The sequence below is a fragment of the Eschscholzia californica genome, unplaced genomic scaffold (assembly GCF_041429995.1).
Source record: "Eschscholzia californica isolate CP2 unplaced genomic scaffold, dmEscCali1.0.p SCAF_5, whole genome shotgun sequence".
NCBI lineage: Eukaryota > Viridiplantae > Streptophyta > Magnoliopsida > Ranunculales > Papaveraceae > Eschscholzia > Eschscholzia californica.
This window is the reverse complement of record NW_028238472.1, coordinates 41,433,155-41,445,902: the sequence shown is the minus strand read 5'-3', so window position 1 is coordinate 41,445,902 and position 12,748 is coordinate 41,433,155. Positions and strand designations below refer to the sequence as shown.

General features: G+C 36.1%; 1 protein-coding gene across 1 annotated transcript; it reads left to right on the top strand.

Annotated features, from left to right (window-relative positions):
- Positions 1-2,253: 2,253 nt before the first annotated feature.
- On the top strand, positions 2,254-7,997 carry LOC147539283 (trimethyltridecatetraene synthase-like). The gene is made up of 2 exons (XM_086641917.1): positions 2,254-3,251; positions 7,374-7,997. The coding sequence occupies exons 1-2, from the start codon at positions 2,325-2,327 to the stop codon at positions 7,995-7,997; spliced, it is 1,551 nt and encodes a 516-aa protein (XP_086498043.1). The 5' UTR covers positions 2,254-2,324.
- Positions 7,998-12,748: the final 4,751 nt, after the last annotated feature.

The window sequence follows — 12,748 nt, the reverse complement described above, 5'->3', positions numbered from 1 at the left end:
CTTCTGTCGGTTAAACACTTAAGAATTTTTCATTTTTGAAGCTTATTGCTGTTTCTGTTTCTGTAATTTGATTTGTCTCTGTTCGTGTTTTTTTTATCTTTCATAACGAGAGCTATGATGAATTTGTCATTTTTGAAGGTTATTGCCCAATATCTGCCGAAAATTCCGCGAAACACTTAAAAAATGCTCCCAACGCTTGAATCTTTCATAACCAGACCTTTGAAGGTCTGCCGTGAACAGACCAGATCGGTCTGTTCACGGCTTCCGGCCAAGGGAAACCCCCTTCGCCGGATTTTTAGAGAGAGAGAGAGATGAGAGAATTTTTTTTTTTTTTGGGAAGTCGCCGGCCGGAAAAATCTCCGGCCGGCGACTTCATCGGAGAAGATGAAGGTGAGTTGGAGAGAGAGAGGGGTGAGTTGGAGAGAGAGAGAGGTGAGTTGGAAAGAGAGGTGATGTGGAGAGAGAGAGTTGACATGGAGAGAGATGTGTGGTGGAGAGGAAATGAGGTGGAATTATAGTTTTATTTTTATTTTTAATTTTGAAAAAAGATTTAAAGGAAGGGTAGTTAGGACAATTACATCAAAAAAGGGGGTCATATTTGAATTTACGAAAAAAAGGGGGCCATAAAGGAAGCTGGTCACAAAGTAGGGGGCCATATAGGAATTAACTCTTAAAAGAAAGAGAGTATGTTTGGAAAATGAAAAGATAGGCAATGGACGTCAACGCCAGAAAGAGGGCCATCTGAGTATTTCCACTAAATTAGGGGGTTACGCAGGAAGCTGGTCATAAATTAGGGTGCCATTTGGAAAATAACCCTAAACTTATCTGAATATTCTCAATTGCCTCTTCAATTTAGAATACCTATTGTGCCCTTTCATATGACTATTACTAGATCACTATACACTATTCACTACTGACGCTAGGCCGCGACTTTGGGGAATAAAGAATAATTTCCGGGGAATAAGTTCTTTAGGGAATCAATGTCTTTTTGTATATTCTAGGAGGCATATTTTATTTTAGTCCAAAACTCACTTGATCAGACATTACCCCCTAATCGTCATCTTTTTTTTATCACCTTCACCACAACAACTTCCCACCACCACCATTCCGACCACCATTGCCACCTCTTCTCTTTACTCTCTTCTCCTCTCTAACTTAGTGTTATACTCTCTCTCTCTTCCTCTCTTTTGTTGCTTTCGTTCTCTCTCTTTTTCTCTCTCTCACTGACCATCTCTTTGTCGTTCTCACTCTAGATTTTTTCTCTCTCTTTCGCTATAGATTATTCTCATTATTTCTCTCGTTAGACATATCTCTGTCTCTCTCTTTCATTGTAAATAACTCTCATTATTTCTCTCGTTGTAGACATATCTCTTTGTTACTATCTATATCTTTCTCGCAGTCTCTCCCCCCTCTCTTTCTCGATCTGTGTAGATCTTTCTGTTAAAGTCACAGAGTTCGTGGGCACGAAATCCTCGAGGCAGGTTTCACAAGTAACCCTCTTCAATGTCAGGTTGCGACGAAGGGAACACTTCCCTTTGTCAGAACGGTGCATGTCTTAGACAAGGAGAGAAACAAAGAGAGATCAATTGAGAAACAGTGAGAGATTGAGAGGGAAACAGTGAGAGATCGAGAGACATAGATAGTGAGAACAATAGAGAGAGATAATAAGAGATAGACAATAAATAATCGAGAGAGAGAAAAAAAAAACAGAGAGAGAGAGACAAACTAAGAGGGAAAAAAATAAGAGAACAAGAGAGAGATGGTGAGAGACAGTGGGAGAAAGAGAGAAATAGGATATATATATGACACAAAAATCTTTCAATTTTATTTTTTAAATATTTTTTTGAAACAATATGATCACTTAACGAGTACATTAGACAATCGCACATTAGCGTCCATCGACAATGATACTTTATAAGAATAAAGTATGCTCATAGCTACTGCGAAACAACCTCGAAGACACGCATATACTCTAAAAGTCATACAAACTACCGAACACCACATATACTCCGAAAGTCATACAAACTATATTGAACACCTTAAGTGCGGTTTGTTATATTTTATATATTGTAAGGAGATTATAGTAAAATGCATCTATAGACTATAGTGATAACGAACATTTGGACAATATTGGTTAAGTTACAAAGAAATTACACTTGATTAATTGTTTAACATAAAATATACAATTTCCCATATGTTTACTCTTATTCATCTATAAACACCACTCTCACCCATCACCACCACCACAAACACCAAAATCATTACAGTAAACCGTCGCCAAAACAACCAAAAGCTCTCCAAAAACCACTAAAACCCTTCCAAAAATGGAGTTCATCCCATCATGGTCTCTGTATGCAGCAGCATGGTTTGCTGCACTTGCACTCCTCTTAAAAGGCTTCTACCTCGGTCGTAGTAGACTAAACCCTCCCCCAGGTCCAAAGCCATGGCCGATCATCGGAAACCTAAACCTAATAGGCGCTCTTCCTCACCGTTCAATCCATTATCTCTCCCAGAAATATGGACCCTTAATGCAAATTCAATTCGGTTCGTATCCGGTAGTCGTTGCTTCATCAGTAGAAATGGCTAAGGAATTCCTTAAAACCCAAGACATCACTTTTGTTGGTAGACCCAAAACAGCTGCAGGAAAATACACAACCTATAACTATTCCAATATCACTTGGTCTGAATACGGCCCCTATTGGCGTCAAGCTCGTAAAATGTGTTTACTCGAACTCTTTAACAATAAACGTCTTGAATCGTATGAGTATATACGTACACAAGAAACACGTACACTTCTACGGGTATTATACGGATCAAGTAATGCTCCAGTTAGTCTAAGAGATCGTCTTTCGAACGTAAGTTTAAACGTAATTAGTCGTATAGTTTTGGGTAAGAACTACTTAGATAAAGAAGGGGATAAGAGGTGTAAATCTTCTGTTATTGTCCAACCAGAAGAATTTAAAGAAATGTTAGATGAGTTATTTTTATTAAATGGGGTATTGAACATAGGTGATTCAATACCTTGGTTAGGGTTTATGGATTTACAAGGGTATGAAAAAAGAATGAAGGTTTTGGGTAAGAAATTTAATAGATTTTTGGAACATGTTATTGATGAACACATTGAAGAGAGAGAAAGTGTTGGGAAAGATAATTTTGTTGCTAAAGATATGGTTGATGTTCTTCTTCAACTCTCTGATGATCCTAATCTTGATGTTAAGCTCTCAAGAACAAGTGTCAAGGCATTTACACAGGTAATTTTTTGTTAGCAAATTTAATTATTTTATCACTCACAACCATAACTGGAATATATAGGGTAATTTTAAAGCCCACCAAGCTGTTTGGGTGCCCCTTCACCTCACTTTTCTCCTACAAAAGTTTGCCTTTAGGGGTGTCAATAACACTTCCGTACCTATATAGTATATATAATATATAGAACGAGATTGATCTATTAATAGATAAAATATATGTGTATTTAGTAAGGGTAGGTGGATGCGACTTGTGTAAGGTGGTGGATGGTGTGAAGAGGGACGAACCTCTTGATAGAATTGAGAGAGAGAGAGAGAGAGAGAGAGATTGAGTGAGACCTAGGGGTGGCAATTTGGTCCAAAACCGGCGATTTTTTTCCGAAACCCGCCCCTAATGAAACGGGTTTTACCGACCCGTTTATTAAACGGTTCGGGTTTGGTATGAAGTTAAAACAAATAATCGGGTCCGGGGCTGGTTTGGTATTAGATAGTAAACTCCGCCCGAACCGATTAGTACGATATATATATTAAATATATGTTTTATTTGATGTTATGTTTCTAAAACTTTAATCTTATATTATCAATTTAACTATGTTATGTTTTATACTAGGCATAACCCGTGCCTCCGACACGAAGACTCTCGTTGAGCACTTAAGCGATACAAAATAGTGGACCTTTCGTTATCAAAATGAATGACCTTTTAAAAACAATATCATCTTTCATTTTTTTTGAGAACACTAAGATTAAAGTATTTGAGTATGCTTTCAACAAAAAAAAGTATTTGAGTAATACATTATGGTATATCAAAAAAATTGCACCATTAACATAACTAACTTCAAATTCAATAAAAACCCTTCTTTCTAAAGAGCTAAATTCAATTTCCATATATGAGCAATAAGGAAAGAGAAATTCAAAATAGGTTTTAGTCTTAAAGAGACAAAAATGATAATGGATATATAATTTAATGAGTGAGAATATTACAATGACATTAGTCCAGCTGAAGTTGCATAAAGGAGATATAATGGACACCTTTGCAAAATCTCAAGGAAGAACCTAAACATTAAAGCTATAAGGCATTGATTTATGACCTTGAGAGTTCACCGGAAGGAATTAAACATATGGATTCATCTAAATAGACGATAATGGACACCTTTGCACAATCTCGAGAAAGGAAGAACCTTAACATTAAAGCTATAAGGCATTGATTTATGACCTCGAGAGCTCACTGGAAGGAATTAAACATATGGATCCATCTATGCAAATTGACATATCTGTAACAAACAATTGTAGGTTCCATCATCCAAATTTGATATTTTGCTTTACAATTTGACCTTTCCATTGAGATGGAGAGCCTTGCATCCACCATAATGAGAAGAAAAAAAAAATAAAAAATTAACAATGTATTGTAGTAATAGAGAATCAACCATAAGAACCAACTTCTCTGGTGTAGTAATAGAGAATCTTTTGCTTTACAGTTAAGCTCAAGCTAAAAAAACAAAATATATCAAAAAATAAAAAATCCATAATATGTATAGAAGAGAGAAATCTTTTGAGAAGATTAAGAGACTTCAGAGAAGTTGTTTGCTTAAACTTTATGGACAATATAGACTTAATGGGCAGTAAAGGTTTTGTGAGTGGAAGATGAGGGGTTCTAAGGGTCGTTTATATTATCCTAGTCATCTTCATTTATTTTGTCCCAGTCACCTAAACAAGTCCTGTTTTGTTATATAGATTATTTAAGTAGTTGTAGTGTTTATGATTGATAAACTCAAAGTCTTATAAAATTTTGTTAACGATTGTTATGTTACTTCAAACTAAAATAACTTTTGTGAAACAGAACACAAAATATTTGTTTGAACCCGACCCGACCCGACACATGTTATATTAAACGGGGCGGGGCGGTAATGGTTTAGCAATTTTAACTTGGGGCGGTTATGGTAATTGAATATCCGCCACGATTAATTATTGAGACGGTAATGGTAAAACCCGTTTGCTAACGGGACGGAGTTGGGAAGGGGATGAACCGTCCCAAACCCGCCCCGTTGACATCCCCAGTGAGACCGGAAGGGAGTGAGACATAAGCCAAAAGTCAGAGAGAGAGATGGAGATAGAGACAGTTATTAATTAAATTCTCTTTGTTATATAAATTGTAAATTACATGGGTTTCTACGTATAGGGATATATAGGTGAATCAGGGTTAGGCTTATCAAGATATATAATATCTAAACAAAAGTTATCTAGTATTACAACAAAGATCCTATGGACCGGGTCCACTCAGTTTGCTGAGTGGAGTTGGGCCGGTGGATCCTAATACTCCTCCTCAAGTTGGAGTTGGAATTGAAGTAACGACCAACTTGCTAATGATGTTCTTGAACGGATCTGCTCCAAGAGGCTTTGTGAAAATGACCGCTAACCGGTTTTCTGAAGATGTGAAGCGTGTGGCAATGACGTTGTCTTTAATCTTCTCACGAATGATGTGGCAATCGATCTCAATGTGTTTTGTACGTTCGTGGAAGACGGGGTTGTCGCTAATATGAAGAGCTGCCTGATTGTCACAATAAACTGTCATCGGGTTAGAGTGACCAATACCAAAATCAAGTAAGAGATACTTGAGCCATTGGAGCTCAGAAGTGAGGATGGCGAGTGCACGATATTCTGCCTCTGCAAAAGATTTAGCAACGGTAGATTACTTTTTAGATTTCCAAGACAAAAGGTTGGAACCAATCATCGTAAAATAACCGGTGGTAGAACGACGAGTAGACGGGCAATTGCCCCAGTCAGAGTCACAATAATATGTGATACGGAGAGAGCTATTACCAGATAGAAAGATGCCTTTATCGAGGTAACCTTTTAAGTAACGAAGTACTCGATGAGAAGCACCCAAGTGGCGCTGGCTAGGAGTCTGCATAAATTGACTTAAATTGTTTACTGTAAAAGTGATGTCAGGACGTTTGACAGTTAAATAAAGAAGTCGACCGATAAATCAGCGGTAAATGGATGGGTCGGGTAACGGATCCACATCAGAATGACTGAGACAAAGCTTTTGTTCCATAGGAAACTTTGACGGACGTGAAGCAGTAAGTCCAAGGTCTTTAAGAATGTCGAGAGCGTATTTGCGCTGACAGAGAAAAATGCCTTGAGAAGATTGGGAAACCTCTATTCCAAGGAAATATTGCAAATGACATTCAAGGAAAAAGTATTATCAAGGAATAATTTAAGCTTTGAAATAGCATTTTCATTATTTCCTATAATAACGATGTCTTCGACATAGACAAGAACAAATATCTGAGTGGAGAGCGAGCAGAATGTAAAAAGTAAATAATCACTTTTAGATTGAGAGAAACCTTTAAAAAATCATTATTTCTTATAAAAAGTGAATAATCACTTTTAGATTTATTAAATAAACGGTGGTCAAGACACATTCCCCCAAAAAAGAAAGAGGGAGATGAGCTTGTAAACGGAGTGATCGGGCCACTTCGAGAATGTGGTGGTGCTTTCGCTCAACCGCCCCATTTTGTTGGAGTGTATATGTACAACTCCGTTGGTGCATTACTCCTTTATCTAGGAATCATTGTTGTACATATACTCATGAATTCAAAACCATTGTCCGATCCGAAAATTTTAATATTAGAATTGAATTGAGTAGAGACATAACAAAAAAAATTTAGTAATAAACTTAGTTGTTTCTGATTTAGAACTCATGAGAAACAACCATGTACATCAAGAAAAATTATCGACAAGAGTTAGAAAGTAAAGACAACCGAAAGTAGAAGGGACGGGAAAAGAACCCTATAAATCCACGTGAATTAATTCAAAAGATTGAGAAGAAGAAGAAGAATGAGAAGGAAAAGGTAATCGACATTGCTTTGAAAGATGACAAACATCGCACAGTACTTTATTAAGTAATAATTAAAGTCCATACAAGGTAGCTTAAAAATAAAATACTTAAAAGGAGATAAAGATGGATGACCTAGACGTCAATGCCATACATTATAAGACGCATTACTAGGACTATCACTAACGTAATTACATATCACATAAATCACAACGCTCTCTAGATTTTGGTTTTATTTAACAATTTCTTTTCACATATTTGATGTGGTTCATTTTATTATTCTACTATTGAAGGATTTGATTGCTGGCGGCACTCAAAGTTCGGCAGTGACAGTCGAATGGGCATTATCAGAACTCCTAAAAAGTCCAGAAATCTTTGAAAAAGCAACAGAAGAACTCGATAGAATAATCGGAAGAAGAAGATGGGTAGAAGAATCAGACATTCCCAGCTTACCTTATATCCAAGCGATCGTCAAGGAAACAATGCGGATGCACCCAGTGGCACCATTACTAGTGCCCCGTGAAACTCGAGAAGATTGTAAAGTCTATGGCTTCGATATTCTTGCGGGAACTAGAGCATTTGTTAATACATGGTCAATTGGGAGAGACCCAACATTATGGGAAGAACCAGAACAATTTCGTCCTGAAAGATTTATTGGAAAAGAAATTGATGTGAAGGGGCATGATTTTGAGTTATTACCATTCGGTTCGGGTAGAAGGATGTGTCCCGGTTATATGCTTGGGCTTAAGATAATTCAATCGAATTTAGCTAATATTTTACATGGGTTTGCTTGGAAATTACCCGAGAATATGAAACCTGACAATTTAAATATGGAGGAAATTTGGGCGCTTTCATCACCAAAGAAGATTCCACTTCTAGCTATTCCTAAACCTCGTCTCCCTAATCATGTGTACTGATGTGTTAATAGGATGTGTCTTTAGCCAGTTGCCGCCTATTATCGTTTGGTTATGTCTTTTGTCGCCTATAAATTTTTTTTTTTGTTGAAATGATTGCTTAATCTAAACATGAGAATAATACGCATAAGTTTTATTATAGAGTCAATTTTCATTGTTGATGTAGTCAATAATGTAAAAGTACTGTAAACATAACAATGCCCTTTCTTTTTATTTGGAGAATGAAAAAAGGATGACTTATATAAGTCTTACAGAAACTAGGGGAAAATAGAACTATTAGACTAGATATTTATGAAATGAAATTGACTAGAAAACTATTAAAACTCTTTCAACCTGTATAGTTATATCTCCTCAATTACAGGCAAGATTTTCTCTGACAAGTACATGTAATAAGATTGAAAATCACTCCTTCAGTTTTTGTGTGGTCTTAAAAGTTCTGTTATGAGTGGTGTAATTTTATTAGCATATAATATAATATAATTATATTGTTTATAAATTGTCATGAATCTTCAATAAATTTGTTATTTCTGTCAGAATACTCACCACAATATTTCTACATTCTTAATCTTCTCTTTAGTTGTATATTTATTTTAGAAAGTCATTTGTCTACTGTTTAAGTATTAGTTTGGGACCAAATTTTTGTGAAATTTCAAAAAATTAGTTTGATAGTAGTAGCAAATATTTTTTATATATGCTGATTATTTCTTTTTATAGTAGCATCTCTCTAAATAAATCAGCAATCTACTACCCTAATGACACCGCTATCTCTAATTTACCGGGAGGCGTAACCGAAAAATGTACAACTTACAAGTACTCCTACTCTACTTAGCCTCTAGTACTACCTGTATTTGGTCTACAAACGTATTTAGCGAACTCTTCATAATAAATGTATGGTAGAAACTGTTTGCCTCATCGCCCTTCTAGGTTCGAGCCGAAGGGACCTCAAGTGCATTTGACTCGGGCTAATTAAGCACTAAGGTGTGGTAGCATTCATTTCGGTGGCGTGTTCGAGGGTGCTACTAGTGCAGTCGCACCGGACCCCCTCAAACTACTAAATTTTCTTAAAGACTGAGGGGTTCTTAAATAACGAACCGTAAAATGAGAATTTAAAATGATTCAAATAAGGGATGTAACATAGTTGGTAAAAATTTTGCACAACAAATATGAGGTCACAAGTTCGATTCTCTCCTTTGTCAATTTTTTGTTTATTTACTTAATTCATTCTTATGGTTTATGGTAAGTTTCATTTTTGGGTTAATTCTATGTCCCCCTAAAGATGACCAACTTTCAATATGAATTTCTTTTTAATTTTTTCGTTAGTTAACTTTGCAGTTGATTGTTTATTTCTTTTTTTTATCCTTCTTTTTTAACAACTGTTACCTCTTTATCATTTCTATTCATTATTTTCCAGAGAAGGGTCGCCGACTGCTAGATCGATTGCCGCCGATCCTTCATCAAAAAAGATAAAATATCTTTTTTTTTCCTTCTTTCTCCCCTCTTCTCCATCTAACATCACCACTGTCCACCCATCACCATTATTTTCTTTGTCACTCTTTATTCTTCTCCCTTTTCACCTATTTCTCTTTTTCGGAGATTTTAGATTGGGGTTTCAGCAAGTGGGGTTTCTTTGAGAGAGAGAGGATAGAGATGAAAGAGGGAGGTACATATAAAAGGGAAAAAAGAGTAGAGAGAAGACGAGTGTGGTGGTGATAGGTGATTGTGTTCAGGCAATGGTGGTGGTAGAAGGAGAAGAGAGTAAGGAAGAGAAAAAGAATTACTTCTTATAGTTGAAATTGATCAAAGAAATTGTTTTATTCCATGATGGTTTACAAAAGAAATATAAGACTCTATTTATAGAGTTACAATACTACTAGTTTCTAATTTTATAATATATTTACTACCTTCTAATATATTTACTAGTTCCTAATATCTTACTAGTTTCTAATATTTGATACTTCCTAATATCTCAATATAAGAACAATATTATATGGGAGATCTTAAAATATGGAAAGATATTTCAACACTACCCCTCAAGTTGGTGCGTAGATATCGCACATGCCCAACTTGTCAACCAATTTCAAAAATATTCGACTTGAAACTTTTTTGGTAAGAACATCAGCCAATTGATCTTCAGATCGGATATTTGGTAACTCTACTATGTTGTCGTCTAACTTTTCTTTAATAAAACATCTATCCACCTCAACATGCTTTGTACGGTCGTGGTGGACTGGATTGTGAGCAATATCACATGCTGCTTTATTGTCACAATACAATTGAATTGGTCTTTCAAAAGGATATTCTAAATCATCCAAAAGGAGTCTTAAACCATAGCTCTTCACATATGTCATCTGCCATACCTCTAAATTCAGACTTTGCACTTGAACGTGCAACAACGTTCTGTTTTTTACTTCTCCACGTAACAAGATTTCCACCAACAAAGGTAAAATATCCTGCAGTTGATCGCCTACCGTTTACTTCCCCGACCCGATCTGCATTAGTATATACATCGATAGTTTGACAACTCGAATTTTTAGTAAACAGAATACCTTTTTCAGGCGCCGCCTTCAAATACCTCAAAATGCGTAAAACATCATTCATGTGTTTTTCACCGAGATTGTGCATAAATTGACTGACAATACTTAACGCATATGCAAGATCTGGCCTCGTGTGCGCCAAGTACATCAACCTTCCAACAAGTCGTTGATATCTTCCTTTATCAACTGGTATCTGATTAGGCTCCACGAGCAGCTTTAATCCTTCTTCGACAGGTGTATCAATCGGCTCACACGCTAACATTCTCACCTCATATAACAAATTTTAAGTATACTTTCTCTGGGATAAATAAATTCCATTACTAGATCGAGATACTTCAATTCCAAGAAATTATTTCAACGGACCAAGGTCTTTCATCTCAAACTCTTTAGATAAGTAATTTTGTAAAGCCTTCTATTCTTCGGGATCATCCCCAGTAACCACCATGTCATCAACATATACAATAAGTGTTGTGAGTTTTCTTTTCTGCCTTTTTATAAATAAGGTATGGTCAGAATTGTTTTGGCTATACTCGAATTCCTTCATAGCCTGTGTAAACCTTCCAAACCACGCTCTTGGTGATTGTTTTAATCCATACAATGACTTTTTCAATCTGCATACCTTCTGGTTATGTCTCTCTGGTATCTTACATCCCGGTGGAAGGTCCATATATACTTCTTCTAATAGTTCCCCATGCAAAAAAATATTCTTCACATCAAATTGTTGTAGTGGCCAATCTAAATTTGCTGCTAACGATAACAAGACGCGAACAGTGTTGATTTTTACAACTGGAGCAAATGTCTCTGTGTAATTGACTTCATAAGTTTGAGTGTAGCCTTTTGCCACTAGTCTCGCTTTGTAACGTTCAATTGTACCGTCTGCTTTGTACTTGACCGAATAAATCCACCGACATCCCAATTGATTTTTATCAACTGGATGATCAACTAACTCCCAAGTGTCATTCTTTAGTAAGGATTTCATCTCCTCATTCATAGATGCTTTCCATTTTGGATCAGATAAGACTTCCTACATATTGTTAGGAATAGATACAATACATAATTGATTTACAAATGACTTATTTGATTCCGACAGCTGATGATCTGACACATACTGGCTCATAGGATATTTGACTCTACTAGACAACTCAGGTTCATATGTCGGTTTAGGAATATCTCTAGTTTGACGCGGCAGTAATATTTTCTTAGGTGGTTAAGAAGGTGCTTCATGAACACCCTCAACAAGTGATTGGGTTGATCTATTACTAATCCCTAGTTCAACGGCTTCAGTTGGAGATAAATGCACAATTTGTTCAACGATTTCATTAACACTTTCTTCCATTACCGATTCAGGTGGTGGTAATTTTGGAATTTCAATTTCAGCTCTAATTATTTATTTAGGAATCAAATTTACTTCAATATTAGATCCAATGTTGTTCTCTTATACATGATTATCTGTATCTTCATAATCAAGAGTCAGAACTTCCTGCTTGTTTTTCCATCTGAAGTTCAGGCACAGGTGAAACATACTTGGAATCTTCATGAAAGATAACATCTAATGTAACAAACATTCGTTTAGTTGGAGGATGATAACATCCGTACCCTTTCTGATTTGCAGCGTACCCTACAAATACACATCTTAATGCCCTTGGAGTTAATTTTGTACGTTGGTGCACATGAAGATGTACAAATGTTACACAACCAAAGATACATGGAGGTACATTTGAAATTGCATGTCGGAGAGGTTGTAACATCTAATAGAGCTTGAAAATGAGTCTTAAACTCAATAGTACTAGAAAGTACTCTATTAATTAAATAAGTTGCAGCAAGAAGTGCTTCTCCCTAATAAGGTAATGACATATGTGCTTCGATCAACTTAGCCTTGATAACTTCTAACAAGTGATGATTATTTCTTTCAGCGATCCCATTTTGTTGAGGGGTATTTGGACAAGTAGTTTGATCAACAATACCATGAGAATCCAAATAAGTTTGAACTTCATGATCCATATACTGTGCTCCGTTGTCACTGCGAATTATCTGAACATTTGCGTTGTACTGAGTACTAAACAATACACCGCACCTTCTGAAACAATAATTTTACCTCACTTTTTTATTTCATCATACACACTCAAGTCATTCTAGTACAATCATCAGTAGAGGTAACAAACCACCGTGACCCACCCAAAGTAGGAACCTTAGATTGACCCCAAACATCTGAATGTAAGA